The sequence below is a fragment of the Dioscorea cayenensis genome, chromosome 1 (assembly GCF_009730915.1).
Source record: "Dioscorea cayenensis subsp. rotundata cultivar TDr96_F1 chromosome 1, TDr96_F1_v2_PseudoChromosome.rev07_lg8_w22 25.fasta, whole genome shotgun sequence".
Classification (NCBI taxonomy): Eukaryota; Viridiplantae; Streptophyta; class Magnoliopsida; order Dioscoreales; family Dioscoreaceae; genus Dioscorea; species Dioscorea cayenensis.
Window position 1 is genome coordinate 28,678,436 of NC_052471.1, and position 27,372 is coordinate 28,705,807.

The 27,372-nt window shown below is 34.3% G+C and overlaps 2 protein-coding genes across 2 annotated transcripts; both read left to right on the top strand.

Annotated features, from left to right (window-relative positions):
• The first annotated feature begins 2,534 nt into the window (after positions 1 to 2,534).
• LOC120279613 (coumaroyl-CoA:anthocyanidin 3-O-glucoside-6''-O-coumaroyltransferase 2-like) lies at positions 2,535 to 4,099 on the top strand. The gene has a single exon (XM_039286569.1). The coding sequence runs from the start codon at positions 2,609 to 2,611 to the stop codon at positions 3,914 to 3,916; it is 1,308 nt and encodes a 435-aa protein (XP_039142503.1). The 5' UTR covers positions 2,535 to 2,608; the 3' UTR covers positions 3,917 to 4,099.
• Positions 4,100 to 6,113: 2,014 nt separating this feature from the next.
• Positions 6,114 to 6,651, top strand: LOC120258378 (photosystem I assembly protein Ycf4; the record flags this gene model as incomplete). Its single annotated transcript, XM_039265756.1, has 1 exon — positions 6,114 to 6,651. A coding segment is annotated over one exon (531 nt), but the record flags the coding sequence as incomplete, so codon positions are not given.
• Positions 6,652 to 27,372: the final 20,721 nt, after the last annotated feature.

Consider the following 27,372-nt stretch of genomic DNA (forward strand, 5'->3'; position numbering starts at 1 on the left):
ATCATTTTTGTCTTTGAAGAGTGAGGGTGGGATGGGGCCGGTGAGGGAACTAGAGGAGATGTTTAGTTATTGTAGATTGGGGAAGGAGAGGATAGGGATTGGGCGAGAGAAGGGTTGTAGTTGAGATACAGGGTGAGGAGATGAGGTAAGTGATTAAAAGAGAGGGAAATCAGGTCAGAGTTTAGGTAGAGAAAGGGTGGCTTGCAAGAGTTTAAGGGTGGAGTACTTGAAGGAAAAGATTGCTAGATCATCGTCATTGATGGAAAGTTTTATATATTTTTATTTTAAAAATATTTTTTGAGCTACTTTTTACCATGTAATATTGTTTAGTTTCCGGTACATTTATAATAAGAGATAACTTATTAGTCCTTAGAACATTTTGTTTATTCCAATTAGTCCTTTTGATAAAATATTATTCTCTGCAGTCCCTCTTTCTTATAACTAGTTTTATTTTATTCTTTTGTCACTTTTGGAAGTTCTAATTATGTTCGACGACACATAAATTTGAATAGATTCGTCAAATAATAAGCGGATACACCAAAAACCAAAGAGAAAAACTAAAAATTGAAGGTGATGTAAGAATAATAAATCTGAAGTACCAAACCAAAGACAAAACTATAAATTGAACGTGATATAAGAATAGTAAAATCGAGGTAATCTACCCGTTGAACTTAAAAGTAATTCTGGTAAAAAAGAGAGATTCCAAGGGATTTAAAAAAATCAAAGATTTTTTTGGCCTAATGGTAAAGTTATTTGAACCTTTTGAGCAATTCCTCCATAAATAATGTGTTTGGTTTTTTTTTTTTAAATGTAATTTTAGATATTGAATAACTACTATAAGACCCATGAGGCTACTCCCAATATCCATTAATTTTTGTTTTAAAAATTTTAATTAATAAATAAAAAGATATTTCGAGGAAATGATATCAAATAAAAAAAATTATAGCTAATTCTAATTAATTTTTCACTTTAAAAAAATTTTAAATAATATTCGTTGTGCCATTTGAGAAATGGCAAGTTATATAAAAAAGATACAAAATAAGAAGCTAAGCAAATAAAAGAAAAATGAAAGTTGTGTATCACTTGACTATATAAAAGGAAGAAACAAAAATAGACATAGCTTCATAAAAGAAAATAAAAGTTATGTATCACCATACTAAATTCTAACAAACAAAAGTAGATAACGAAAATGAAATCCATGATCCATACGGACCATACCTTACAAAAGTGGATGATTGTAATATACTTTCTTAAATGGTATATCCCTACAAAATATTTTTATTTATTTATATGGCCTTATAATTAAATCAATTTACAAATTTTAATATATATATTGATTTCTAATTTATTTATCTTAATTAAGCTTTGATAGTTAAATAATATTTTATTTATTTTATTAATTACATAACTATCTATTGTAATAAACCCAAATGGAGAAGCTAAACTGACAATTTTTTTATTTTTTTGAAATTTTTAATAATGTTTTCATAATATTTGAGTTTTTTTTAATTTTTAATAATATTTTATTTTTAGAATTATTAATAATATTTTTTTATTTTTTAAAAATTTTAATATTTTTCGTTATTATTTTAACAGCCATTCCAGTTGGATTTAGATTTAGAAACTTTTATAACAAACGGATAAAAAATGCATATTTACTATAATACAAAGATTATTGTAGAAGTTAAAAACCATTAGCATTCAGACATTTTTCAACTGTGTACGTACCTATTATTTAAAAACTTTTTGTACACACACAAACACACAAAAAAATTAAACTAAGAGTGACCATATATCTAAATGCAATAAAATAGCATCATAATGTTATTAGGGTTTTTATATTAATCAATGCTTGTGCCACGGCCTTTACTCTAAAAAATTATTTAAATAAATAAATACTATCTTCATTCTAAAATATAGGTCATTTTGAAAAAAAAACTCCAAAATAATTATTTTTTAAATGAGTATTTATTGGCACAAAATCTTTAATAAGGTACTTTTAGATTTTTTCTACCGAAAAAAGAGGGTTTGAATTCTATCTCACCCAAGTGGAGAGCACATAGCTTGTCTATATTTTAAATAAAAATTATCATTTTATAATACCAGCACAATATTTATTCATTTTATAATTTTAAATATATATTTTTAAATCTCATAAATTACATAAACAAAAAAAAAAATCATATACATAGTCCCAATAAAAAAAAAATGCTTTCAAGCAAAGAGGTAGTTTATATGAATCAATTTTAATTTAAAATTTAAAAATTTAATATTATCATTAATTCATCTTTAAACCACTATATTTCATATTTAAAAATGGATGAAGTATTAATTATTGTTTAAGAAAATATTTAATTTTAATTAATATTGATCAAAGCAAATTAGGTCAAATCACATTCTAAAAAAGAAAAAAAGAAAAAGAAACAAATGAAACAAGTACTTTGACAAACTACCACTCAAAGAAAGAAAGAAAAAGACACTTTCATTAAGTCTAAGATATATATATATTTTTTTAAAATCAACAACACAAGCACACAAGCTATCAAAATAAAAGCTCATCATTACTCTCTCTTTCAAGCAACACCAAAAGATAAACCAACAAACAACAATGGCGGATCATCAAGAAGAAACCATAAACACAATATCTCAACACCAAGTCTTCCCTTCCAAACCCATCACCACCACCACCTCACTCCCTCTCACCTTCTTTGACCTTGTATATCTCCACGCCGGCTCTGTTCACCGTCTCTTCTTCTTCTCCTTCCCTCACTCCACCTCCCACTTCCTCTCTTCCTCCCTCCCAACCCTACTCTCCAATCTTTCCCACTCCCTTCACCTCTTTCCTCCTCTCTCCTCCCATCTCTCCCTCTCCTCCACTCCTCTCCAACTCATCTCCACCCCCACTGACTCCACCCCTTTCACCATCTCCGAGTTCACCGGCGACCCCAACAAGTTCCACCACCTCATTTCCGACCATCCTAAACCTCGCTCCCTTTTCAAACCTCTTCTCCCTCTTCTCCTTTCTACCGACCCTAACAAACGTCCATTAATGGCTTTGCAAGTCACCATCTTTCCCTTTCATGGCTTGTGCTTAGCCATGGCGATCGACCACGTCGTCGGAGACGGTGCCAGCTTCAATCATTTCCGTAAATCCTTCGCCACCGGCTCCCTCTTCGGCCCTCCTCCCGTCTTTGACCGCACACTCATCCCCGACCCATCCAACAAGTTATACTCCACCTACTTAAATTTTTACCTCAAATATCAACCACAATCATACCTCACTTCGCCGCAGGCCGATGAAGATAACTACATAGCCACGTTCACTCTCCGGCGAGAACACATAGAGAAACTCAAGCTCAAGCAGATTCACTGCACCACGTTCGTAGTCTCATGCGCTTACGTATGGGTTTGCATGGCTAAAGCTAATGCATGGCCGGGAGAGAGAACATCACACTTCTTCTTCGCCTTTGACTGCCGGTCTCGTCTCCGGCCACCGCTGAGCTCGACGTACTTCGGGAACTGCTTGCTTGGTTGCTTTATTGAACTCAAAGTCAAGGAGCTCGTCGGAGAAGATGGAGTCACGGCGGCGGCTAAGGCCATTAAGGCCGGAATCGAAGATTTGGAAGAGCGTGGAGTGCTGAGTGATGCAGAGGGGATGATGGAGAAGGTGAGAGCTTTGCCAAAGGATCTGACATTGGTTGTGGCTGGATCACCGAGGTTTAGGGTTTATGAGACTGAGTTTGAGGGGTGGGGAAAGCCAGTGAAAGTGGACACTGTTTTAAAGAGCAAGAGTGGAGCCCTTTGCATATCGGAGAGTAGAGATGGAGAAGGTGGTGTGGAGTTTGGTTTGGTTCTTTCACTGCCTTTGATGCATCAGTTTACTTCTTGTTTTGATGATGGTCTTCGTTTCATTTGATTTTATTGTTTTGATGAGGTTTAATGGAAGAAGAAGAAGGAGAAGAAGAAGAAGAAGAGGTTTGTCAACCCTTGAATCCATGATGGAGATGTCATAATAAAAGAAATGTTTGTGGAGTGATTTATGAAAGTTCTTAAAAATAAATTAATAAATTAATAAAATGAAAGCAGCTTCTCTTGTTCATATTAATAACTAGCTACTAGCAAGCATGCCCACACACATTGCCGTCTTCTTTTGCGATATTTTTATAATAATTAGTTAATATGTTATCTAATTATATATCTACACCTTATATTGTAGATGTAAATCTCTTGTGATGTCAGGCTTAGTTAAGAGTGTTTGATGAAATGACAGGAGAGATAGAACCCAAGCATACAAACAAAAGGTATATATTGATTACGGCTCACAGGTAAAGAGAGGACTTAGTCAAAGATTAATTAGCATCAACCAATGAGCAAACTGCTCATCCACTACTATCTATATTAATCCAAAGTAAATGAAGGCAACAGCACAAAATAAACCATCCATTAGCCCAGCACAATGCGATGCTGTTGCTATTGGCCATACTCAAACCTTAAAACCCATATTCATTGGTTGGGTACAAACACTTAGAGATATGGGTGCAATCAATGCTCCCCCCATTACAAAACATCTCAGTAACTTGACCATACTCAGCTCCACGCTGCACACCACCACCTGCTGCCACATCCAGTGATGCTACACAACCAGGGGTGAGCTAGAAATTATAAAGAGAAGGTGCGAACTACAAGTTTTAAAATAATTAATTAACAAAATTTTAAATTATAAATACATTTAATTTTTTTTTATAACAATAAATAAAATTTAAGAAAAATAATTAAAATTAATTAATATATCAAAATATATATTTACATCAAAATTTAGATTTTTTATGATTCAGAGATGACTTAAGATAACTAGAGGTTTTGAGATGTTTATTTATCTTTTCATATACTACTAAACTCATAATAAAAGGATATATTTAAAATTTGTGAATAAAACTCAACAAAGTAAAAATCTAACAAGAAAATTATAACAATATAAAAACTACAAAAGCTTTTATTTATAATTAAATGAAATAAATATTATATTAATTTTGGAGAAATAAATGCATAAAAAGCAATTACAAAGATCATAATAGCTTTTGAAAAGTTAGTTAGAGAAGATATGACTAATTAAGCATTAAAATAAAATATTTAATGTTTTAAAATCTAAAAATTAACTCAGATTAAATTATATTGATTAAATATTAAATTAAAATATTTTTTACTATAATAATTATTGATAGTATTTCAAAATTTGATTTTTTTAATTATTATTAAAATATCTAAAGATGAGGATTTAAAAAAATAAAGGGCCTAAAATAATTCCTTCATTAGCCATACCCTTGAGTTGATATTGTTCTAATTTATAATTATAAAAATATAGATAATATTTAAAATTTAAAAAATTCTCATTTGCAAGACATTTAGCTGATTTCATTTAAATAATTTTTTTAAAAATTTAATTTTTATAAATTATTTACATTTAAGATCTTAGTAATTACAAAATAAACTAATATTTAAATATTTCTGAAAAATAATAACATTCATTTAAACTTCTATATAAATTAATCATAATTTAAAATAAAATAATTTATTTACTAAATCAAAGCTTCAATATTTATCAAATCCCTAAATCAATGCACATTAATCAATCATACATATTTTTATAAATTTTCTCAAAATATTTGAAAATAGCAAACTCAACAAAAACATCTAATAAATGAAAAATAAAAAAAATAAATAAATCAAATCATTCAACTAAAAAAAATAAAAATAATGAAAATTATATATATAAAGATAAAAAATTAAAAATTATATAATATATTTATATATATCTAAAAAATAAAAAATAAATAAAAACAAAAACTTTGAAATGAGTAGCGGAAGGGAGGGGGAGGAGCGGAAGGGGGGCGAGCAAGGGAAGTGGGGGTGAGCGAGGGCGGAGGGGAGGGAAGAAGCAGGCGGGGTCAGCAAACCCCGTCGCCACCCGGGGGGCTGCCGCCCCCCCTGCACATAGCCCATGCTTCCAATCACTTCTCAACATATGTTAATAAATAACATACATCAAATATACATCTATATATATATATATATATAGAGAGAGAGAGAGAGAGAGAGAGAGAGAGAGAGAGAGAGAGCTTATAACGGGGTCTCGAAAAACAAGTAATTTTTGCTGGGCCTGTATCCTTTTTTTAGGTTCACTAGGATTCTTAGTGGTTGGAACTTCCAGTTATCTTGGTAGGAATCTGATATCTGTATTTCCATCTCAGCAAATCATTTTTTTTCCACAAGGTATTGTCATGTCTTTCTATGGGATTGCGGGACTATTCATTAGCTCCTATTTGTGGTGCACAATTTCGTGGAATGTAGGTAGCGGTTATGACCGATTCGATAGAAAAGAAGGAATAGTGTGTATTTTTCGTTGGGGATTTCCTGGAATAAATCGCCGCATCTTCCTTCGCTTCCTTATGCGAGATATCCAATCAATCAGAATGCAGGTTAAAGAGGGTCTTTATCCTCGTCGTGTCCTTTATATGGAAATCAGAGGCCAAGGAGCCATTCCCTTGACTCGTACTGATGAGAATTTTACTCCACGAGAAATTGAACAAAAAGCTGCTGAATTGGCCTATTTCTTGCGTGTACCGATTGAAGGAAAAAGAAACTGAAAAATAACTGTATTGAATTCGTTAGGAACTTCTATAATAAATGGAATATACAGAATTGTAATCAATCAAATATTGCAAAATCCCGGTGTTTACTACCGTTCAGAATTAGACCATAACGGAATTTCTGTTTATACCAGTACTATAATATCAGATTGGGGAGGACGATTGGAATTAGAAATTGATAGAAAAGCGAGGATATGGGCGCGCGTGAGTAGGAAACAAAAAATATCTATTCTAGTTCTATTATCGGCTATGGGTTTAGAATCTAAGAGAAATTCTAGATAATGTTTGTTACCCCTGAAATTTTTCTTGTCTTTCCCAAATGATAAGGAAAAAAAGATTGGGTCAAAAAGAAAATGCTATTTTTGGAGTTTTTATCAACAATTTGCTTGTGCAGGTGGGGATCCCGTATTTTCTGAGTCCTTATGTAAGGAATTACAAAAGAAATTTTTTCAACAAAAGATGTGAATTAGGAAGGATTGGTCGACGAAATACGAATCAGAGACTGAATCTTGATATACCCCAGAAGAATACATTTTTGTTACCACGAGATGTATTAGATGCTGCGGATCATTTGATCCGAATGAAATTTGGAATGGGTACGCTTGACGATATGAATCACTTGAAAAATAAACGTATTCGTTCTGTAGCGGATCTGTTACAGGATCAATTCGGATTGGCTCTTGTTCGTTTAGAAAATGGGGTTCGAGGAACTATATGTGGGGCAATCAGGCATAAATTGATACCGAATCCTCAAAATTTGGTAACTTCAACTTCATTAACAACCACTTATGAATCGTTTTTTGGCCTGCACCCTTTATCTCAAGTTTTGGATCGGACTAATCCATTGACCCAAATTGCTCATGGGCGTAGGTTGAGTTATTTGGGACTTGTTCAAGGGCCGGGCTACCCGCCCAAGCCCGAAGGCCCACCCGAAATTTGGGCGGGTTTGAACAAATATATAAGACCCGATGTCCGGGCCTTGGACAAAAAAAGAAGCCCGTTTAAAAAATGGGCCGGGTTTGGGTTTTGTTGTTAAAAGCCCGACCTGGCCAGGCCCGACCCGTATTATAAAATATATTTATTAATTAGGTTGGTATATACTTATACAATATATATATATATATATATTTGATTGCCATTAATTATAATGATTTGAATTTTAGTTGTTTTAATTAAATAAAGATTTATATTTGGTATTTTAACTTTTAAGTATTTTGTAGAATAATATTTGGTCATATCCACATATTAATAATATTGTTAATTTTTTTTATAATTTATATATTATTTAATAAAAACTATTTGGGCGGGCTTGGGCGGGCCTTGGGTAGAGGTTATTAAATTTGGGCGGGCTTGGACAAGGATTAAGGCCCGAATTTTCGGGCCGGGCCGGGCTTGGGCAAGGTTGAATTTTAGTAAATTTTGATTCAAGCCTGGCCCGACCCGGCCCATGGACAGGTCTAGAGAGAGAGAGAGAGAGAGAGAGAGGGATGAAGAAAATGGGGGTTTTTTTCCAAATATGACCTTTTAATTATCAAAATGACCCCATGTGAAATTTATTCATCAACATGGGTTTCAAAATAGCACATCATGCCATGTCATCACCTAAATGATGAGTTGGGCATTTAAAAATATTAAGATATTGCTTTTTTTTACATTCACACCCTTCTCTTTTGTAAAATCACATAAATGAGATATTCTTTTATTTTTAAATCATTTTTAAGTTATTAATTTTTTTCAATTGTATTTATTTTGGAGAAATATATTATTATTATTATTATTATTATTATTATTACATCTTCTTAGTTTTCAAGCATTTTTAAAAATTGTTATTATTGTTAACATAATTTTTTTTTTAAAATAATAAGTGTTTTTTTTAAATCTTGTTAAGTTATTATTATTTTTTTTATTTTTTTAAATGCTAATTATTTTCAAAAAACATTATTATTATTATTTATTTATTTATTTATTATTATTGTTATTATAATTATTAATTTTTTTTACTATTCGATGGAGAATATATTTGTTTATTGTATATTTCAAAGCTATAAATGACAAGCATTAATGGTACACTAGGTATGTTTCAGACATAGGGAGAACTTGATTCGCCCTATAAATTAGGTATGTGCATGCTCCCATGACAAAAAATGACATGCATTGATGACATACTAAGTATGTTTCAGATGTAGAGGGAATCTGATTCGCCCTATAGAGTAGGTGTGTGGTTGCTCCCATGACAAGAAATGACATACATTGATTACACATCAGGTATGTTTAAGATGTATAGGAAATCTGATTTGCCCTATAGAGTAGGTGTGTGCATGCTCTCATGACAAGAAATGGCATGCATTGATAATGCACCAAATTTGTTTCAGAAGTAGGGGGAATCCTATTCAGATTTAGGGAGAATCTGATTCGCCCTATAGAATAGATGTGTGCATGCTTCCATGACAAGAAATGACATGCATTGATGGCATACCATGTATGTTTCGAATGTAAGGGGAATATGATTCACCTTATTGAGTAGGTGTGTACATGCTCTCATGACAAGAAATTACATGCATTGATGATACACCACCAGTTATGCTTCAGATGTAGGGGGAATCTGATTCACACTCTAGAGTTGTTGTGTGCATGCTTTTATGATAAAAAATGACATGTATTGATACCACCCAAGGTATGTTTCAGATGTAGGGGGAGTCTTATTCTCCCTATAGAGTAGGTGTGTGTGCATGCATCCCATGACAAGAAACTTCATGTATAAATCTCTTCCCTTCCTCTTCCATCCTCATCAACTCTTAGGCCTCTCTCTTTCTTTTTTTGCATAACCACCACAGGTTTATTAACATCCATCACATGAGTTCTAAAACTTGGCATTAAAAAGGTTAGTAAACATTTACTTGATGTATATATCATATATTGTTTATAATAATTGTCTTATTCTAATATAAATAACAGTAATTGGGGTTCATGCCAATAGCACTTTGAATGAGTTGCATGAAATTGTTGCTGCTGCTATTAACTTTAACTTAGGTGATAAGTATATGAACATTAAGTGTAAATGGCCTATAAATCGTTGTACTAGCACTATCAATGATATTGTAGTAATAGTAACATCATTAATGTTGAGGTTACGTACTCCAGTATTATACGTGAATAAAGGAGGATCACGTGTAATCCCAACCACTACATACACTGTGAACACTTTGTAAGCTTCTAAACTTATTCCTTAGTAAGAATTTATATACGTTATGTTGTGATACCTTATTTATAATACAGTTGTTGTGGTTCTTTTTTCCTGCAGATCACATCCATCTCATGTATTGTTTCCCCCAACATTTCCATAATCAACCTTCGAAGATGCTCCATTAATAAATAATGATGTTGGAAGTTCCGCTGGCTATCATCAATGGAGGTGCAATGAAGATACCAGTGCATTTGAAAATGATGTTGATGACGCCAATGACGCTGAGCTTGAAGCCCCTAGAAATGACATTGATGATGATCGTAGTGATGACTATTATGATGATTATGATCAAATTGATGATAACAACGATGATGAAGATGAAAGCAGCAATGATGATGCAAGTCTCCACTTTGATGTGCAAGAAGGTATAATAGCTGAAGATGCCATGAATATAACTAACTCAAATATGGAGGAAGGGGCAAATGCAACCTCAGTTGACTACACACAATTTGATCTTGTTCCTGGCATGCCACCAATAGATGATTGGTATAATGCAATAGAGATAAATGATGCAGACCCACATATATCCGTCGAAGATGAAGAGTCATTAAGCTTTGACAATTGGGTTGGTCGTATGTTTAACTCAAAAGCCCAATTAATTGACTTGTTGAGTCGATGATCCATAAAGAAGGTAGTTGCATTTATTCTGGTGAAGAGCAATAAATCCGTTCTCACTGTCAAATGTACTAATTCAGATTATACTTGGCATCTTCTTGCTTTAATTTCATCCAGAACATCCCTCTGGGTTATGAAAAGATGTCCGAGGCAGCATAGTTGCACCAATGAAAGAATCAAGTCTGACAATCGTTATTGCACAAGAAAACTGATATGTGAATTAGTACTGCTAACATTAAGGGCTGATTTAAGCCTGAGCATATCACAAGTGCAAGCAATGGTGAAAAACATGTACCATGTTGATGTCAGTTATGCAAAAGCTTGGAAATGAAAAAAAAAAAGTCTCTAAAATGTATATTCGGATCGTGGGAGGAATTTTATGTTGAATTACGTATGTATTTTAATGTTTTACTCAATTCCAACCCATGTACTATTGTTGACTTTGATTCTGAGTGGGGACATGGGTGGGAGCGTTATAAGAAAGTATTTTGGGCTTTTGGGCCATCTATCATTTGCTTCAATTCTTGTCATCCTGTGCTTTCAGTAGATGGGACATTTTTGCATGGGAAATACAAAAGAACTCTATTGATGGCGACTGGAGAAGATGTTGAAGACCATATATTTCCTTATGCGTTTGCCATTGTTGAAGATGAAAATAGAGAAAGTTGGTTATAGGTTTTAAATAATGTTTACAGAACATTAGATCCTACTCGACCTATATGCATCATCTCAGACAGATTCAGAGGCAATGTCAACATTGTTCGTGATGCTTTTCCTCCACAATATGGTCATGTTTATCGGTATTATTTACGACATCTTATCGATAATTTTTTACAACATTGCAAAAGTAAATTTGGTGTAGATCTCTTTTGGAGGGCATCCACTGTTGTCTCAACACAAAAATTTGAAGAGTTGATCAACATATGACAGAAAGATATCATATGTTCTCTGATTTCACACCATCAATTGGGTTAAGGCAAATGTGGACAATGGCACATGATGGTTGTAGATGATGCAGATGCCACAACACCAAATTATCAGAAAGTTTTAATTCACTTCTTAAAAGTGCTCATGGTTTACCGGTAAGAGCTCTTGTATCATACACTTTCCACCATACTGTGATGCATTTTCTTTTTAAAATTGTGAGAGTGGTCTTGCTATGGATCGGACTTTGACGATAAAGAAATAATCAAGGCTTCATGATGGTATTGAGAAAGGCAGATATTTAAGTGTGCGACGCTTCAATTACAATAAATTTCAAGTTACAAAATGTGTTAATGAGGAGACAATTGACTATGAAGTAATTGTCTATAGAATTCGCTCCACATAAAAGTGTGGATTTATGGTTGCTTGCCGAGTCCCATGCATACATGTTTTGAAGGTATGCAATGCTACAAATGCAAAATATTAACCTATATGTGTTATACCCTCGTTGGTATACTGTTGGCTCCTATAGATAGACCTATGCTCCTTGTTTTCATCCAGTACCAAGTTCACAGTTTTGGCAACTTATGCCTAGACCAAAGATGGTTCCACCTGTAGGACGATGAAGCGCGGGCCGACCAAAGATCAGATGTAGACGTATGCACATGGATAGAAACCCTGATCCCAGTAGACATAATTTATGCTCTTCATGTAAACAACCTGGATATTATAGAACTACTTGTCCAACACAGGGTAGAAATATGTATTGTAAAAGTGATGGATGTATTTTCTATTTGTACTTGAATGCAATTATTGTTATTTAAACTATAAATAAGTTGTTCAACCAAAATAATGATAATAATAATAATAATAATAATAATAATAATGTTTTTTATAATAATTAGCATTTAAAAAATAAAAAAATAATAACTTAACAAGATTTAAAAAATTTCACTCATTGTTTAAAAAATAATTATGTTAACAATAATAACAATTTTTAATAATGGCTTGGAAACTAAGAAGATGTAATAATAATAATAATAATAATAATAATAATAATAATAATAATAACATATTTCTCCAAAATAAATATGATTGAAAAAAATTATTATCTTTTAAATAAATAATTAAGAACTTAAAAATGGTTTTAAAATAAAAGAATATCTCATTTATGTGGTTTTGCAAAAGAGAAGGGTGTGAACATAAAAAAAAAAACAATATCTTAATATTTTTAAATGGCCAACTCATCATCTAGGGTGATGACATTGCATGATGTGATGTTTTGAAACCCATGTTGATGAATACATTTCACATGGGTCGTTTTGATAATTAAAAAAAAGGTCATATTGGAAAAAGGCCAAGAAAATTGGGTTTGAAAGAGAAGTTTTTTTCTTTCTTCATTGTGCAGGAATAAACCACATCTGATAATATATACATAAAGGAAGGAGAAAAACTATTAGCCTAAAAATCCTCCTAAAAGATTGGATCTAATCTCCTAATGACCAAAAATATCCAACCTAAATATGCACAAGAATATACACATTATACAGTCAAATCTTTGACAGGTTAATATATCCAATATGCCAAATATATCCCAATACCCCTCCTCAAGTTGGAGCATGAATATCTTGAATGACCAACTTGCGAAGAAGATAATTGAATTGTTGTTTATAGAGAGCTTTAGTGAAAATGTCGGAAAGGTGCATATGCGTGAGGATATGAGAAGTGACAATATCACCTGCTTGAATTTGGTTAAGTGCATAGTGGCAATCCACCTCAATATGCTTAGTGTGTTCATGGAAGATGGGGTTGACAGCAATGTGAAGATTAGCTTGACTTTCACAGAATAACTTGATAAGGGAGCAAGCATATGTACCGATCATGTAATACAGTGCTAAAAAGTGGGATGTCGGTCCACAGGGAAAAATGAGATTATTAGTAATAACCCTAGTTCCGAAAGTTAGCCTAATAAAAAAGTAGTAATGTGTGTGAACAAAGCAAGAAGTAAAAAATAAAGGAGAAAAGAAATTAGGGGAAGAAACGATGTCCGAGTATAGCATCCCTCTAGGGTTTTATAAAGTGCAGGACAAAGGTTGTCTAATTATGCAATCCTATTTGATTTGAGAGGTTTTCTAAAATATACTAAACCCCTCTTTCAAGGATGAAGAGTAACTAAATTGGTGCAGAGATGATACAGTCATCAACACAATCGCATTAACACTCTATGAAACCTCAATGTGAGTCAATAAAGATCTCTTAAGTAGACAATCTCCCTTGTGAAGAGAGATTACCCGCAATACGAATACAGAATTGAAATGCGATTTTTTTATAAATTTATTCCACATGATTGCTAAAGAGCACAGAGATACTCATTAACTCACTCGAGAGAAATGAGGGAGTCGGGGTCTCCAAAGTATCTTATTTCTAGGCTTATTCACAATTCCCTCTAATTGTGGTATGTCTATGCTAGGTGGGTATTTCTATTCATTGCAAAGCACATCAAATATGATAACTAGAGCTTTCGCCACAATAGCAATCAAGCATTCAAACACCCAATCAGATTCAAATAGAATGGATTACAATAAGGAAAATAATTAAATCACATAAATCCGACAACCATTATCAAAAGATAAACCCTAGAGTTCAACTATACCCGAACACCTAACAAACCATTAATGGAGGGCAAAACATTCAGGATACAAGACACAATGAGAATCAATGAAAGCATGGAAACCCCCTTCTCAATCGCACTAGAGATAGTTCACAGGAAAACTCCAAGAAACCTTCCATGAACGCCACCAAGGTAAGCTTGATGGCCACGATCTACTTTAACCTTGAGTGTGGATCTAAATCTCCTCCAAAAATCGCTAATAGAACCGTGGAGATTCGACTCCTTTCTTCCCTAGCTTCGCCTCCAAGAAAAGAAAAAAAGATTCCCCTAAAAACCTCATCATGTCTATTTATTCTTGGCTGCTTACGGGCTTAAGACGTGGTCATAAGGAGCTAGAGAAGATGGGTTGTGAGCCTTACGGGAAAAATTATGGCCGCAAGTCCCATTTGTAAGGTCTTTTATCTGTGTTATAGTCCAGCTTACGGCGGTAAGCACTAGACCATAAGCTTCACTGTGCTGTCTCTTCTGACCACCCATATAGGCTTAAGCTCTGGTCATAAGGTCCTTTGGATGGTCCTTAAGATCGTAACAACTGCCCGTAAGGGCCGTTGGTTTGGCGTTGAACTCCCCCTTGCGGGTATAAACATGCCCATAAGGTTCTCTGGAAGAGGCTTACTACTATAAACTGACTGTAAGCCATCATGTTTGCCTTGTCCTTACTCACTTGATGCCAAGAGAGCTCCAACTTCTTCATTTTGAATCTAGGATGCTTCATTTAGTTCTCCTTCATCTGTAAGTATTATTCGTAGCCTAAGAATGCATGACACGCTAAGTTTAGTACCAAATTCCACAATATGATCCAAATACAGGCCAAATAAGTGTAGAAAATGATATGAAATAATAGAATATTGTATACTCATCATAATTGCATAAGCGCAACATGAAGCACTAACAAAGACTGAAGCAAAGACTTGAGCCATATAAGCTCACAATAAGTAACCACCATGGAATGATACTCAGCCTCAATAGAAGAGTGAGCTATAGTGGGTTGCTTTTTAGTCTTCCAATAGATAGGAGAGGCGTTTAGCATGATGAAGTAGCCAGTAAGCGAACGTCAAGAAAGGGGACAAGTAGCCCAATCAGATTCACAATAAGTATTAAGCTACAAATCACTATCATGACAAAGAAGAAGACCATGTCTAGGATAACCTTTCAAAAATGAACAACTCATAGATCAGCTTCCCAATGAGCTTCTTGTGGACACGGCATAAACTAAGCAAGAACATGAACTGCATAGCATGATTCAGGATGATTTATAGTGAGATATATTAACCTGCCGACAAGGTGTCGGTAATGTTCTGGATGAGCAAAATCATATCTGCTTTGAAGAGCAAGCTGATGATTTTGTTCAATAGGAAAATTAGCAAGTTTGGCTCCAAGAAGACCAGCTTCGGATATAATATCTAAGGCATATTTCTATTGAGAAAGAAATAAACCATCGGTCCTTGGACAATTCAATACTAAGTAAATGTTTCAAAATACCCAAATCCTTCATATGAAAATGAGAACTCAAATAATTCTTGAAATCAACAATAGAAGAAGAGTTATTCCCAGCAATTATCAGATCATCGACATAAACCAACACATGAGGAATGACACCATTACGATGATAAGAGAAAAGTGAATAATCAGCATAAAATTGAATAAACCCAAAGGCTTGAGAGCATATGCTAACTTGGCAAACCAATTTTGAGGTTCTTGACAAAGACCATATAAAGATTTGAGAAGTCAGCATACCTTTCCAGGTGAAGAAGAAAAACATGGTGGAAAGCGCATATAGACTTCCTCATTGAGATTGCCATGAAGAAAGGCATTATGAACATCCATTTGGTGAAGCTCTCAGTTACGAATGAATGCAACAGCAAAAAAACTATGGACAGAGACCATTTTAACCATAAGAACAAAGGTCTCTATAATATATCCCTTCAACTTGATTATTTCCAAGAACAATAAGGTGAGCTTTGAAATGCTCGATAGTACCATCAGACTTATATTTAATCCTGTAGACCCACTTGCACCTGATAGCTTCCTTTCTGAGTGACAAGTCCTTAATTGTCCAAGTGCCATTACTCTCAAGGGCCTCAATCTTGGCTTTCATTGCCTCCTGCCAACGAGGATCACGAACAGCTTTGAAAACGTGTGGGTTCATACCTTACAGTAACTGCTGCCAAGAAATGAGCATGTGCACAAGAAAAATGCTTGCAAGTTACATAATTAACTATAGGATAAGGAGTACCTAAGGAAGATGATGAAGCGAAGAGCATAGATTGGGGGGGGGGGGATCAAGGTAGTTAAAAATGTGACACACATAAGGGAGTGTATGGATTGTCGACTTTAGATGCTTAAACCATATGTTTGGAGAATACGATCTCTTCCATAATCTTGTTGAGATGTAAGGACAATTAGTAAGGTTCAGTGACAATAAAGAGCTCGAGGTAGCTGGGAGAGGCTCAGTGCTTCTCAAAATACACTCTGGGAAGTTGATGATGCTATAAGGTGTTCAGTTTGTTCCTCACCTTGCCCACAACCTACTTTATGTTGGGCAATTGATGAAGAGTGGCTATTCCTTTACCTTTAAAGATGATGACTGTCTTATTCAAGATAAAAAAACTAAAGCTTTGGTGGCTAGAGTGGCCATGACAAGGCACAACATGTTTCCTTTGGAGATTGAGGATGTTGGAAGTATAAACATGGTTGCTGACACAGTGAGGCTCTCAGCATTATGGCATAGGCGCCATAGACATCTACATTATCAAGGATTGAAGACACCTCACAATGAATAACTAGTGAGTGGCTTGCCTAGCATCAATAGCCCAGAATTGTGCGAATGGTGCATTTATGGTAAGCAAATGAGACACTCTTTTGCAAGAACAGGGCTGAAGCATTCATCAACACCTCTTGCGATGGTTTATGCCAATCTTTGTGGGCCTATGCAAGAGAACTCACTTGGTTGAAGTCTCTATTTCTTATTGTTGGTAAATGATTATTCTCATTACAACTGGGTGTATTTCATCAAACATAAGTGGCAGGCATTTGAAGAATTTGTTAAATTTAAGCAACAAGTCGAGAGACAACTTGAGTTGAAACTGAAATGCTTAAAGACCAATAAGGGTGGTGAATTCATAGGAGGAGACTTCCAAAGGTTTTGTGAAAAAAGAGGGCATTCGAAGGGAGTTGACAACTCTCTATACTGTAGAGTAGAACAATATAGTTGAAAGAAAGAACTGTATTATCGTGGAGATATCGCGCAGTATGATGAAGGAGAAGCATGTGCCTAACTATCTATGGGCTGAGGCTATAGCAACTACAGCCTATTTGATTAATAGGGCCACAACAAAAGCAATACTTGGTAAAACACCACACGAAGCACTCACAAGCACAAAACCAATAGTTCAACATCTAAGGGTTTTTGGATGTGTTGCATATGCATGGATTGACTTGCATCAGCGTAGAAAACTTGATGCTAAAGCTGAGAAGAATGCTTTATTGGTTATTGCAATATTTCAAAGTCCTACAGACTATATAACCCACTCACTACAAGGTATTTGTGAGTAAGAGTGTTGTGTTTGATGAAGAAGCATGTTGGCTTTGGGAAAATTCAGAACATGGAGAAAGAGTACATGTGTTCCAAGGACATGAAGGTATTGAAGATGAAGAAGAAGAATTATCAAGAGAAGAGGAAATTCAAGTTACAAATAAAGCAACACCACATGAACAAAGGCATTCAATTGAAGGAGAAGAAGTGGAGGAACAACCAAATCCAGTAAAGTACAAGTTTTTGAGAGATATATATAGATCATGCTTTTATTTTAAATATTTTAGATCATGACCGTCTCTGAAGTTGAAAAGCAATAAGGATGGAGATAAGCAATACAGACTGAGTTTGATGCCATCCAGAAAAACTTAACTTGGTATTTAACAGTGCTACCTGAAGAAAGAAAGGCCATTGGAACAAAATGGATATTTAGAACTAAGTTCCAAGCTGATGGCACTATCCTTAAACAAAAGGCGAGGCTTGTAGCAAAAGGATATGTTCAAAAGCTCAGGATCAATTTTGAGGAGACCTTTGCGCCAGTATTGAGGATGGAAACAATCCGAGTATTTCTCACTGTAACCACCAAACGGAGGTGGCCTGTGTTCTATCTCAACGTCAAGTCAACTTTTCTCAATAGAGAAATAAACGAATTGAAGATGTGTATGTGACTCAGTAGGAGTGATTTATGTGTACCAGTAAAGAACATCTTGTCTACAAGTTAGATAAAGTTTTGTATGGCTTGCGCTAGTGTCCTTAAGCCTAATATAGCAAAATTGACCAGTTTTTTTATGCTCAGGGATTCAAAAGGAGTGTAAACAAGCCTACTCTGTATAAGAAGGCAGAAGAAGGTTCATCAATATTGCTTGTATGTCTCTATGTTGATGACATAATATACATGGGGAGCTCTGCAAAACTAGTGGATGATTTTAAGAAGTTAATGATGAATCAGTTTGAGATGACTGATCTTGGCATCCTACACTATTTCCTAGGCCTTGAGATATATCAAAGCAATGAAGGAATTATCATCACACAAAGAAAATATGCTCGGGATTTGCTTCAGAAATTTGGGTTGAAGAATTGCAATCATTCAGCAACCCCAGCAAATGTTGATGAGAAATTCAAACAAACAGATGGAACTGGTGATGGAGATGGGCATAGATATAGAAGAATGGTTGATGGATTACTGTATTTGTCTCACACTTGCCTAGATATTGTTTATGATGTAAGTCTTGTCTCACGATTCATGTGCAATCTGACTGTACAACATCAAGGTGCTATTAAATGCTTGTTGTGCTATGTTGCTGCCACTTAGTCAATGGGTGTGTTCTACACACAATGAAAATTTCAGTTTGATTGGTTACTCGGACAGTGAATGGGCTGGTTATGTTGATGACATGTGAAGTACTTCGGGTTCAATCTTCAAGCTAGGCGCAAACATCATCACATGGGAATCCAAGAAACAGAGCAGCACAACCATATTATCAATCGAAGTTGAGTATGTTTCGGTGGCAAGTTTGTCATGTCAAGCATTGTGGTTAAGCAAATTACTTGAAGACTTTGGTGTAATGTCAACTGGACCTATGACCATATTCTTTGATAACAACTCAGCCATATTCATTGCTAAGAACCCTGCAATGCATAGGTAAACCAAGCATATGGACATCGAGTTTCACTTCCTGCGTGATTTAATTACTGAAGGCTCAATCAAGTTGGTGTTCTGTAGCACAAAGTATCAACTTGCAGACGTTTGCACAAAAGCTTTATCAACTTCAAGATTTCTGTAACTCAGGAGTGAACTAGGAATATTTATTCTCAGCTCAAGGGAGGATGTTAATTGTGAGTTGAGGAAATCTGAAGACAATGCTGGTGAAAACTGCTGAGGTTGATGGGCCAATCACAATGAAAGCTCTAAATTTTATGATTGGCGAGGCCGATGCTCTTGCATGAGAAGCAAGAGACAAAGGCAACTATGTAGCACTATATGGTGTACGTGCATGGGGAGATACATGTCTGCATGGGCTTTCATGTTTCCTTTATCTTATTTTTGAAGCTTTGTTTTGTGTGTCAACTTAGTATATATGTATGAGTCTTTGTTTTTCATTCAAAGTCAGCGAAGTCAAGTGAAGTTTGAACTCATTTTTTTTTTCACTCCAAAGAAAACTTTGAACTTCTTTCTCTACTTTCTCTCTCTTTCCCACCACAAGCCTCACCATCAAACTCCAACATAAACATTATATGCATTGTACTTTTTGCAAATTATAAAATTATTATAGAAGAAGATGAACATGGGCATAAATGTTATTTGCAAATGTATTTAATTCACCCATCCTCAATAACAAAATGTTACAAATTCTTTTAAAAAAATGTTACAAATTGCAAAATTGCAAGGTCATCAAAGTCAATGGTAACTATACCAGGGAAGGTCTTTTTTTGTAGGTAATATGACGTAATATTTCTTTTAAAGCAACTTGGTTTATTTTACCATTGCATAGCCTTTGATATACTACAAGAAAAATCCTAAATCAGCACAAAAAATTGACATGAAAAAAAATTATGACAAATTGGTCATAATATTTGACATAGAACTAACAAATTGTGTCAACCATATATTTTTTTAAAAAATATTTTTTTAATTCCGTGTCAAATACTGTGTCAAATATACAAATTTAATTATTTTATAAGACAGTGCCAAATGCAATGCGAAACATATTTTTTTTTTAAAAAATAATTTATTAATACCGTGTCAAATACTGTGCCAAAAACACAAATATAATAGTATATTAATACTGAGCCAAATATCGTGCCAAAATATAAATTTAATAGTATATTAATATTGTGCTAAAAACACAAATATAATAATATATTCATACCGTGCCAAATGCGGTGCTAAAAATACAAATATCATAATATATTAAGACCGTGCCAAATGCCATGCCAAAAATATTAATATATTAATATCGTTCCAAATACAATGCCAAAAATATAAATATATCAATATATTAATACCGTGCCAAAAAATATATATATAATAATATATTAATACCATGCCAAAAATCCAAATATAATAATATATTATTACCGTACCAAATACCGTACAAACAATACAAAAACATATTTAAAATAAAAAAACCTAGTCCCCAAAATTAATATTAAAAATATGTAATATATAATAAATATTTTTTTAAAATATTATAAAAAAAAACAAAATTTAATAAAAAATATTAAATTTTTTTAATATTAATTTTTTTTAAAAAATATATAATTAATTAATGAAATATTTGATAAATTAATTTTATTAGTTATGAAAATTATAATAAAAATAAAAACAAAATTTATTTCTCAAACTCCATTTCTTCACCAAATCCCGTGCATCTCTCTAAGCATGTATTGAGTTGCATCGTTGCCAGAAAGCATGGGTTGGGTTGTATTCCTTGCCGTCGGTGTCGTCTCCAAGCAGAGCAAGCCCCATCTCTCTTGCTCACCAACCCTAATTCCCAACCCCCATTGAAGCTCAGATTGGGTTGCTTTCCTCACCGTCAACATTGTCTCCCTATCACGCCCAGCCATCCTTCCTTTTTTTGGGATCTCACAATTCACTTCTCTCTTTTTTTGAACGTTGAATCCCTCCCCATTTGGTGAGTGAGTGAGAGAAAGAAGGTACCGAGCTTCAGATCTTATCGCTCTCAGGTATCGGATCCCCGCTTCCCTTCCACCATCCCTCCTACCACCTTCTCAGGCATCTGATTCCATGATTGTTCTAATGTTATTGTTAGAATAATGTATCTTTATGTATAATGTATATGTATATATACCTTGTATCTTCCTATTCATATATATTTTTACATACTCATTGTGGGCTCCTTTCTTTCCACCCGGCCTTTAATTAGGATTGACCAGTTAAAAAGCATGGATCACAAATCAAATTTTAATATTTTGTAGACTTCAAGGGATTGTGGGTTTATAACTTCCATTAGGGGCAATCCCCTAATGTTCATTACCTTGGACATTGTCGCAAAAACCTCCGATTAAAAAAATAAGTGTGAAGAAAGAAACAGATTGTGACAAATAAATTTTATTCATTTCAATAAACATGAATTCATAGACTTCATCGAAAGTACAAGAAGTTTGAAATTTGATCATCTTGACATAGTAGTGATTGTAGCATTTCATCTCCTTCCGACTATTTCGTCGAAAAGCGCGCTTTGACTTTTGTTGAATTTTGGTCTTCGTCAACGATCGAAATATGCATCTTGAACATGACTTAGAAACTGGTGAAGGTGTGTCTTGGATATTTGGATTTGTGTCTTAGACTTGATTTGGAACTTGATTTGACTTTCCATAAGCTTCGGCTTTCATGCTTGTGAAGTTTTTTTTGCAATTTGCGAACTCTTCAACCCTATATCCTTGAGGTTGTTGAGCTCATTTGGTGATTTGTTTGAAATTTGTATCTTCAACTTTGAAACTTGCATTTTGGGCATTTGAACTTGAATCATTGATTTGATTTGAATTTCAAGTTGTAGATTTTCTACATTGATGAATCACAAACTTGGTTTGGATTTTCATGAGCTTCGGCTTTTATGCTTGTGAAGCTTTTTGCAACTTCTGAACTCTTCAACGCTTTAGCTTTGAGGTTGTTGAGCTCATTGGTTGATTTATTTGAAATTTGCATCTTGGATTTGATTTGGAACTTGATTTGATTTTTTTTTATAAGCTTCGGCTTTCATGCTTGTGAAGCTTTTTGTAACTTGTGAACTTTCCAACGCTTTATCCTTGAGGTTATTGAGCTCATTTGTTGATTTGTTTAAAATTTGTATCTTGGCCTTTTCAGTTTGCATCTTGAATTTGATTTGAAACTTGATTTGATTTTTTTTTATAAGCTTCGGCTTTCATGCCTGTGAAGTTTTTTGCAACTTGTGAACTCTTCAACACTTTAACTTTGAGGTTGTTGAGCTCATTTGTTGATTTGTCATTTTTTTAACGCCTTGATTTTGATTTGATTTTTTCTTCTTCTTTTTTTTTTTCTATGCTTCGCTTTTCTTCATCACTCTTAAAAGAGTCAATGACCTCAAACAGGGACATGAGCTCAAAGAGAGTTTAAAAGAATTTAGAATCTCCTTATCACTTCTAAAAGAGTCAATGGCCTCAAACAGGGTCCATGAGGTTAAAGAGAATTTGAAGGGTTTTGGAATTTTATTTATCACTCCTAAGAGAGTCAATGGCCTCAAACAGGGTCCATCAGCTCGAAAAGACTTTTAAGGGTTTTGGAATTTTTCATCACTCCTAAGAGAGTCAATGCCTGAAATAGGGTCCATCAGCTCAAAAAGAGTTTTAAGGGTTTTGGAATTTTTTCATCACTTCTAAGAGAGTCAATGGCCTCAAACAGGGTCCATCAGCTCGAAAAGTGTTTTAAGGGTTTTGGAATTTTTTCATCACTCCTAAGAGAGTCAATGGCCTCAAACAGGGTCCATGAGCTCAAAGAGAGTTTTAAGAATTTTTTTGGAATTTTTCATTACTCCTAAGAGAGTCAATGGCTTCAAACAGGGTCCATGAGCTCAAAGAGAGTTTTAAAAATTTTTTTGGAATTTTTCATTACTCCTAAGATAGTCAATGGCCTCAAACAGGGTCCATGAGCTCAAAGAGAGTTCCTCTCAAAGAGAGTAGTCGACATGCATTAGACGTCACTGTAAACTTAAGGGGGTCTTTAAGAGTCTTCAACAGTCCATTCGCTTCGGTGACTATCAAGAGGTAATGGGGAGGCCCTCTCAAGGAGAGCAATCGCCATATATTGGACATCACCGTAAGCTTCAGGGAGTCTTGTAAAATTACCAAAATACCTCTCATCTTTGTTAAAAAAAAACCTTTTTTTTCTTCTTTTCTTTTTTTCTTTCTTTTTTTTTCTTTTTTTTTTTGTGATAGCATTCATAGTGAGTGAAAATGAATAGCACGCATATACTCTTGTCTATGCGCATGATTTAAAACAAAAAGATGTAGAGGGGTGGGTCCCACTAAGAGACTAGCATCATTAATGAAAGATTTTTGGCCACAAGAGACAAGGTATATGAAGTGCTTGACATTGCAAAGCGTATTCAAGACATGAAGCACAATGAAAAAGGTTCCAACATGAAAGAGATGGAGAAATTGATGAGGAGCTCAAAAAACATTAAAGAAAGAAAATCAGGGATTATGGTGATGACCCAAAGCATTGACGAGGCCAAAATCAGGCTCGCACAAACGCAAAAGAAGCTACAAGAGTTGGAAGCCAGAAGAGAGAAGTTGAAAGCTCAAGAAGAAGAAGACATATACCTCATCAACTCAAGTTTGGACTTATTAAAGTCCATTGCTCCAATAGAAGAAGTAGACAAATCCTTGGCTATTGTATTAGAGAAACTTGAAGCACTCGGAGGGAGTGACGATTCACACTTATCATCATCACTTGAAGAACTTCTCTCCAACTTTGAGAAATTGAAATCACAACTTTAGTTTAATTTATTTTTCTTTGATTGATTTGTTTTTTTTTTAGATATTAGATATTTTACATCGTTGTTAGCTTAATCCAATAAATGGAATGAAATTCCATGTCGTTGTAGTCTTCTTCTTAGTAAACAATATGTTGGACATTCTTTATGGAATCTCAAGCTTCGCATATGATCTTCGCCATCTTTTTTTCTTTCTTTCTTTTTTTTTTTTGAATGAGGGCCTTGTATTTATAAACATTTTCAGCCAAATCTGGAATGTTTTTATATGCCGTTTATCAACTTGATAGCACCATGGGCGAACATGGAACTAAACAAACAAGGTCTTTGAACTCAAAATTTTATGATGATCACATGAGCTCAAAATCCAATGTCCACCGTTCATATTAAAGATAAGGACCTTAAAAATGACTATAAAAATTTTCATTAAAATTGAACATGATTTGGTATGGTGATGCCTGACTTGATGACAAGGTAACTGGGCAAGAATTTAGGCAGATTCTGCCTCCAAATTGTCGAATTTTTTATGATAGTCATATGAACTTGGAATGCAATCGTCTCCATTTATATTGAATATCATAACACCTTGATTGTGTAGAAAAAATTCTAGAAGTGTTGAAGCTCTTTAGACCGTCTGATCTTGAGCTAGAATTTGAATATAGTGTGATGACAATCATCAATGAATTTCATGTATGATTTGTGATTTTACTTTCATAATCGGTGGACTTGAGACTCAATCATAACCGTTCATATTAAACCTTGTCGGGTCTCGTGTCTTTACAAAAAATTTTAGACCGATCCAAATTTGCAGCATTGTCCGATTAACACATTAATTAACATTAAGCATAGAGAAACAACATCCTGGATCATGACCCATAGTCCTACTCTCTTCCATAAATTATGTAGATTTTAAATCAAATTTCAACCGTTCAGATTGAAGACTAAATGTGTCTTTACGATTTGAAAGAAATTTCAGGACAATCAAAGATCATTTGGTCTCCCGATAAATAGCTTGATTGGATCAACGCCATCAAAGAAACTTCTAGCTTTCAACACTTAGACATATTTTTTTTTCACATCATTGTAACTACTTCCCCATGATATAGCACGTGTGTGCGAAATGGGTGGCCCATCACCAGCCTTCATGTATATTTTATTTTTTTTGTTGCACCGGCTTGCTGTCCATCAGGAGCTACAAGTATGTATCACAATTTCTAGGGTTTTCTTTAACTCCATCTGCTATAAAAATTTTATTTCTAACTCGATGATTCACCAACCAGAGAGATAGGAAGGCTTGACGATATAGGAAGGCATACTTACACACCCAAGTTAGAGAAAAATATAGAAGAGCATGCCAAACATTGAGCATGGAAAACTCATAGAAGAATTCTCTATACATGAAAAGATGGGATCCACTATGCATGCATGGTGGGTGATATTTGCCTCGAGATCATTGCTTCATCATGCAAAATTCCCCTTCTTTTTTTGTTTTGCTTGTTTGTTTGTTTGTTTTTTTGTTTTTGTTTTTCTTGTTTTTGTTTTTATTTTTTTGATTTTTTTGATTTTTTTGATTTTTATGTGAACCAAATGAGATAACATTTTGGCCCAAGTGGTTATTTGACCATTTCAGTGATCACCTGTACAATATGTACTTTAGGGCCACACACTCTTCATCTTTTTGAAACTTTGGCAAGAGCTACGGATATGCAACCATGTGCCCCCTGCAACTTCTTATGGACTTACCCCCTTTATGCAACAAGTCAACCAAAGACAAAGGTCCTTGATTTCAGCAACAACACAAACTTTTTATCTCAATCTTCAGTTTTAATGAGAATTGGTGACTTGCCCCTTTGATACAATTATTGACTAAAACTGAATCTCATCAATCATGGATGACAAGTTGTATATGAGCTCGGCGGTGATCGTGGCAGACTTAGCATAATGTTGATAAAGTCTGGCATCACAAAAATTTGACTTCGACTTTGATTTGGATTTTTTTTTTGTTTTTTTTGGAATGACCCGTTATAAACAGAGTCATAAAACAACTTTACTTTATGCCCCCATTCCAATAAGGTAGTGATGGGTCATGAAGCATTGATGTGTTTTTTTTTCAACATCTTTTTCACATTTAATTTCAAAGATGGGAGGAGAAGTCGGGTCCCACCGGGCGTGCCAGACTTTGTGGGCTCCTTTCTTTCCACCCGGCCTTTAATTAGGATTGACCAGTTAAAAAGCATGGATCACAAATCAAATTTTAATATGTTGTAGACTTCAAGGGATTGTGGGTTCATAACTTCCATTAGGGGCAAGCCCCTAATGTTCATTACCCTGAACATTGTCACAGCAACCTCCGATTAAAATTTTAAGTGTGAAGAAAGAAATAGATTGTGACAAATAAATTTTATTCATTTCAATAAACATGAATTCATAGACTTCATCGAAAGTACAAGAAGTTTGAAATTTGATCATCTTGACACAGTAGTGATTGTAGCATTTCATCTCATTCTGACTATTTCGTCGAAAAACGCGCGTTGACTTTTGTTGAATTTTGGTCTTCGTCAACGGTCGAAATATGCATCTTGAACATGATTTAGAAACTTGTGAAGCTGTGTCTTGAATATTTGGATTTGTGTCTTGGACTTGATTTGGAACTTGATTTGACTTTCCATAAGCTTCGGCTTTCATGCTTGTGAAGTTTTTTTTTGCAATTTGCAAACTTTTCAACCCTATATCCTTGAGGTTGTTGAGCTCATTTGGTGATTTGTTTGAAATTTGTATCTTGAACTTTGAAACTTGTATTTTGGGCATTTGAACTTGAATCATGGATTTGATTTGAATTTCAAGTTGTAGATTCTTTGCATTGATGAATCACAAACTTGGTTTGGCTTTTCATGAGCTTCGGCTTTTATGCTTGTGATGCTTTTTGCAACTTCTGAACTCTTCAACGCTTTAGCTTTGAGGTTGTTGAGCTCATTGGTTGATTTATTTGAAATTTGCATCTTGGATTTGATTTGGGACTTGATTTGATTTTTTTTTTTATAAGCTTCGGCTTTGATGCTTGTGAAGTTTTTTGTAATTTGTGAACTCTCCAACGCTTTATCCTTGAGGTTATTGAGCTCATTTGTTGATTTGTTTAAAATTTGTATCTTGGCCTTTTCAGTTTGCATCTTGAATTTGATTTGAAACTTGATTTGATTTTTTTTATAAGCTTCGGCTTTCATGCCTGTGAAGCTTTTTGCAACTTGTGAACTCTTCAACACTTT